This window comes from Nyctereutes procyonoides, unplaced genomic scaffold (assembly GCF_905146905.1).
Source record: "Nyctereutes procyonoides isolate TBG_1078 unplaced genomic scaffold, NYPRO_anot_genome, whole genome shotgun sequence".
NCBI classification, from domain to species: domain Eukaryota; kingdom Metazoa; phylum Chordata; class Mammalia; order Carnivora; family Canidae; genus Nyctereutes; species Nyctereutes procyonoides.
The window spans coordinates 11760352-11766167 of NW_026575140.1; the positions used below are offsets into that span (position 1 = coordinate 11760352).

The 5816-nt window shown below is 52.1% G+C and overlaps 1 protein-coding gene across 1 annotated transcript; it reads left to right on the forward strand.

Moving 5' to 3' along the window:
• Window positions 1–812: 812 nt before the first annotated feature.
• TLE7 (TLE family member 7) lies at window positions 813–4360 on the forward strand. Its single transcript, XM_055305213.1, has 9 exons — window positions 813–1027; window positions 1126–1148; window positions 1295–1380; window positions 2113–2322; window positions 2431–2672; window positions 2872–3013; window positions 3172–3325; window positions 3865–3938; window positions 4256–4360. The coding sequence occupies exons 1-9, from the start codon at window positions 813–815 to the stop codon at window positions 4358–4360; spliced, it is 1251 nt and encodes a 416-aa protein (XP_055161188.1).
• Window positions 4361–5816: the final 1456 nt, after the last annotated feature.

Genomic DNA, 5816 nt, shown 5'->3' on the forward strand with positions numbered 1-5816 from the left:
CGACCTTAAATCCTCAAAGCTCTGGTCCCCAGTGCAGCCCACAGATAACTGCCCTTGCAGCCATTTGGTGAGGGTCTGTCGCTAGCCTTATGTAATTCTGAGTATCCTACACACATAATTCCATTCAGTTCTCAGGATATTCCATAGAGTAGGAGAGAAGAATATCCCCACCAGCCAACTTCTCCGTCATTGTGCGACCTTGCCCCTCCAAATGGAATGTCACATTTGCATGACACCTTGGGGTGCTTCCACTGTTGTTGCCTCAAGGCAGGAAAAAGAGCCTGTGACCTGAGTAGAGTTTCTTGTTGCCCCATGTTCACACTGGGGAGGAGTCCTCATTTGAGAGGTATATTGCCAGGTGAAAGGGTGACTTTGATTTTGTAGGACTGGAAATGCCATCTGTGTGTCTAGAAGGAAAAACATAACACCTGCTGCTAACATCTCAAAACGGGTGCATGAAACTTTCACCTTTAACACCATCACTGCCAGCATTTAGGATAAAACATGATTCAGCAGTCAACCTTTTGAATGCTCTCATCACTCTTGATCTGAGAACTGTTCTTGACCTGAGAGTGTTCTCAGACCCTTGTAAATAGATCCTAAACAGTGTGCATGTATACTGTATCTGTTCTCTCTTGCTACAGGGGCTCAGGACAAATTGGTCGCCCAGGTGCTGTTTGATGGGCTCCTTTCTCAAGCCCTAGAACCCGGTGGCTCAGACACTTCACCGATCTGAGAACATGAGTAGAGAGAAGGAAGAGGCATTATTTAGTATACTTAGTATATATGATGAGCCAGAGGAGGGGAGCAACATGCCAGAAAGTTCTGGCATTTCCCAGGATGAAGACCAAGCACAGACCCAACCTGAGGGGGTGTATGGGACCCCCCAGCAGCCTCTTGGGTCCCCGACGCAGCATGACCCAGTTTATCAGCAGCAGTGGGTCCTCCAGACTCCAGACAGATCTGAGCTCCAGGCCAGTTGGCTCTCTGAGGTGGAGCCAGAAGCAGCAGCAGAGCTGAACCCCAGGTGGGTCTTGCTTGAACCCAGCTGGTGGTGGGAGGGGGGATCCTAGCACAGAGCTCTCCCGATCACACTGTGTCCCCCCTCCTCTCCATGTGTCATAGCTTCCCGCCAGGACCCGAATTTGGTAAGTCTCAGCTGGGTCACGTGGGCAGGGAAGGTGGCAAGGCTGGGCCTCAGATGGGGGGGGACAAGGCACGAGGCCTGGTGTCAGGAAAGCAACCTTCCCCTTGAATCTGCGGTTCTGTTGCTGTTGGCCACCCTCTCTGTGAGCAGGTGGGTGTTGGTTTTTCCCTGCAGGCCAGGCTTGCCCTTCGCCTCCGCCCAGTGAAGAAGTCTGGTCACTCCTCAGGGCAATTGTAAGTGTATTATTTTTCTAAACTTGGGATCTTTGCCTTCCCTACTACCTCCCAAAACAAGAAGCTAGTAAGAGAAGGTGAGGACATGCAATGTGTCCTCGTTCTCTTTCCCATAGGTGGTGGGTTTCCTGTAGCTCTCTGCCTTTTTTCTTTTTTTAAAGATTTTGTTTGTTTATTCATGAGACACACACACACACACACAGAGAGAGAGAGAGAGAGGCAGAGACACAGGCAGAGGGAGAAGCAGGCTCCCTATAAGGGAGCCTGATGTGGGACTTGATCCCTGACCCCAGGATCAGGACCTGAGCCAAAGGCAGCTGCTCAACAACCACTAAGCCACCCAGACAACCCATCCCTGCTTCTTTTGAACTAGGCTGCCCAGCTCTCACCACCAGTGTTTAGAGCCTTTGGCTCATAGTGTCACCTCTTCTAGAGCTGTGTCTGAGGGGCAGTGGGGTGGAGGGGAGGGGGTTCCTAGCCGGTCCTGCTCTTACTGCTGGCACACAGAATTGTCTCAGAACATGGCCTGAGTATCCCGGAGGGAAGCCTGGCACCATGCAGTTAGTGCAAAAGGTTGTTGATGGTTGGGTCCCCAGATGAGGACATGGTTTCACCCTGGGTCAGGAAGAGCTGTCAGGTGAACAGTCAGAGGATGGGGCAGGCTGTCGCGCATGGATAACAGGAGGCCAGGACTGTGCCCTTTGCTGGCCACCCACTTTCTCCTCTCCCCAGCCACCCATTCCAGATGAAGTGGTCGTCAGGCAGAGGGTCCCACAGAGGTCCTGGAAGGTTGGCAGGCTCCGCCATGGAAAGAAAGTCTATGCCGTTGCCATTAGCTCAACTCACCATGTATACACGTGTGGCCACGGCTACATTAAGGTGTGGGACAAGAGCGCTCTGTACAGCTGCAACATGCCCCCGCAGGCCCAGCTGGACCTGCAGGTGAGTGGTGTTCAGGACGGGCCGTGGGAACCCAGATGTGACCTCTGTCGTGAGACTCAGAGGCCACGCCTCCAGGAGGTGATGTGAAGGTGGGAACTATTCCTACAGGACCGCCAGAACTGTGTCCTCACCTGCAAGCTCTTCCCTGACGAGCGGAGCCTCATCACTGGGGGTCTGTCCCGGAGCCTGACTCTCTGGGACCTGGCACCCACACCCCGCATCAGGGCACAGCTGGCCTCCACGGGCCCCATGTGCTATTCCCTGGCGCTCTCCTCCAATGCCCAGATCTGCTTGGCTTGTTTCAAAGGATTTGTCGAGATTTGGGATTTGCGGAACCAGATCTTGATCAGGTACGATCTAGGGGAGGGCTTGATGGTAAGGTCTTTGGGAAAGCTGGTATCCCTTTCTGGGCCTCCCTCCCCGCTCTGTGCAGGAGGACTAGGTGAGTGTGTGTGGAGAATATATGCAGGGTGCTACTGGCGGCTTCCTGGGCCCACGACTTCCGGGTGTTTAGCCAGTGCATGCACCTCTGAACTGTTTTCCCATCAGGAAGCATGAAGTCCCAGAATATGGGTCTCGATGTGTGGACATCGTGGGCAATAAGTTCTGGACGGGAGGTGAAGACACCAGACTATATTCCTGGGACCTGAGGAGCTACCAGAGGTTACAGCAGCACGATTTGCAGCATGAGGTGTCTGGGCATCTGGGCAGCCACTGCCGGGCTGAGGGCAGTCCCTGTGGCTGGGAGCCGGGGGCACTCGCAGGGGTGGGGACAGAGTTTCAAGAGAGGGCACAGATGATGGGGGTGTGGGCAGTTCAGAGTGGTGACTCCATCCTTCTTCCACACAGATCCTCAGCATTACCCACGACCCCAGTGAGGAATGGGTGCTGGTAGGCTTGAGAACAAGTGATATCATAATCCTCCACACACATCGGAGAGAGAAGTTCAAGGCAGTCCTTCATAAATACGTCAACCACCACAACCTCAAGTTTGCTTCCTGTGGTGAGTAGAAGCCAGACGACCTCCTCTAGGGGTCCCGTCGTACCACAAGATGTCCGCTCATCTACAGAGTCTGGGCCCAGCCTGGTTTCAGGCTCTGTTCCTCCCTCTCCAGCCTCAGGCCCTGGCCAAGTGGAGAACCAGGTGTCCCGTTTCCCTACTGCTTTTACCTCCGCATCCACGTCTCCCTTCCCCACCGCTCTGCCTCTCCCTCTGTGGCCTGGTGCCCTACCTGTCTCCTGTCCCTCTCCTTTCTGGCTCTCTGAGTGCCTTCATACACTGAACAGCAGCCCGGAGACTCAGGCGGGCAGAAGAGGCCTGACGCCCCATCTGATTGTCCTTTGCTCAGTGATACTGACTATGATCCCATATGTGGCAGGAGGGCCAGATGAGGGAATGGTTTGGCTCTTGGGTCTGATTTTTATAGACCCACACACTGAGCCAGAGAAAGAGCGGCCCTTTCCCTAGTCATCTTGGGGATGGAGCTGGGACTGGAATGCAAGCTTGGTCTCTGGCCTCTCCACCTGCCTTTCCTTCACCAGGGAGCTATTTTGTGACCACACTGGACGAGTCGATCCACTGCATAGCTGCACCTTCTCTACAAAGGTTGTTTCAGGTATTGGGAGGAGGGATGCGCAAACCCAGGCAAGCAGAACTAGTAGACCCAGATCCTAGTGGGTCAGGTCCCAAGGACAGTCCCAGAAAGTACCTCTGGGCTGGCATCTGGGGCCATTTAATAGAGGAAGGGGAATGAGGACTCAAGGTTCTGTGACCTCACAGGCTCCACCTTGAGCCCTGAATGCTGCCCCATGCTCTCCAGACTGAACCTCAGGTCCAACCTTTGCCTTGAAACAGCCCCGTGTGAGGCCATCATCTCTAGCCCATGCCTGGCCGCTGCCTGTGGTCATACTTTTGGCCTCTCTTTCCCTACAGGCAGAGGAGCCTACAGATATTCTGTGTTGTGATGTGTCTTCAGACAACCAGTATCTGGTCACGGGCTCCAAGAATAGTGCCACGGTTTACCAGCTCTTGTACTGAAGTTTGCATGTTGTGCTCCTGATGGTGAAGACCCAGAGGAGGCCGGCAGGCTGAGGGGATGACCATCTTCATGCCCTGATACCTCCACCTTACCCTCGATGGCCGGTCATCTGGCCATTCCCTCCTGCCAGTACACACCTAGTCTGTGCTCTCAGGTTTTTATGATATGGCTTAGGAGTTTTTCCTTGTTATTATTCTACCACTGATTTCTGCATTTCAGTGGGGGAAACTTGCCTTTATAATTAACAAAATAGAAAAGCAAAAACCAAAATGGCCTGATATGTGGTCAGTTTTTTCAAATAACAAACTCACTGGATGGATTGCATACAACCCCCCTCAGCAACTTCCAGGGTGGGAAAGGAATATTAGACTAGAGTTAGTTTTGTTTGTAACTTTTTTTCGGTGGTCAGAATTCTTGGAACCTTCAGAAAGCTCAAGAAGAAAGGTACGTACCTGTACAAACTTTCAAGCTGTATCAGGGAGTCAGCAGACCAACAACACTCCATTCTTGACCCAGGTTACGACTCCACGAGCTGGTTTAACCATATCCCGAGGAAGGGCGCTCTCTCCTTGTAGCTCACCTGGCTTTGCCCGAGTCTTTCAAAGGCCTGATTTTCATTCTGGCATTCTGTAGTATTTTGTCTGCCCTTTGCAGGCATTAAAAGCCCAGCTCCTGACATCAAGCCGTAGAGGCCTGCTGTCCTATCCTTGCCCATTCTGCCTTGCTTGTTGGTGTTGGCATGGCTGAGACAGCTACAGTTGGTAGCTTAGGGTTGCCACTGGGAGGAGGTGACCAAGTGTGCCACTCTTTGCACCGGGATACTGTCAGGTACCTCGTTCTTGCCGATGGATCATGAGTGAGGAAGGAGGCTTGTTCCTGGACCAGAGGCTAAAGGAGTAGTAGCCTCTACAAGCTCAAGGCAATGACGTGGAGGCCCCTGTGGATTGCAGAGCCACGGGATGGAAGCATCCCTTGTCCACAAATCGAACATGGAGAAAACTGCCTGCTTTGGGGTATGGTATGGTAAAAGTAAACTGGTGTTTGAGCTGTTACACATTTTGGAATCTATTTGTTACTATTGCCTTGGAAACCACAAACTTTTACTTAAAGGGTTAAAGTATAAATAGTTTAGGCTCTGCCCTATGGTTTTTGCCCCAGTCACCCAACTCTGCTGTTGGTGAGAATCTGCTGTTGTAGCATGCAAGCAGCCATAGACAATTAATGCACAAATGCACGTGGCTGTGTTCCAGCAGAATTTTATTTATAAAAACAGGCAGTGGGCCATATTTGGTCTGCTGGCTGAGGTTTGCCGACCCCTGCTATAGCTAGTGTGTCTCTAAATAATAGGAGTAATTAAAATCCACTAAAAAATATGATACAGAGGGTAGAGGTCAACACTAGATCTAGCCCACTGGGCTAGACACAAATTTATAACAAGTGTCCACTGAAAGATGA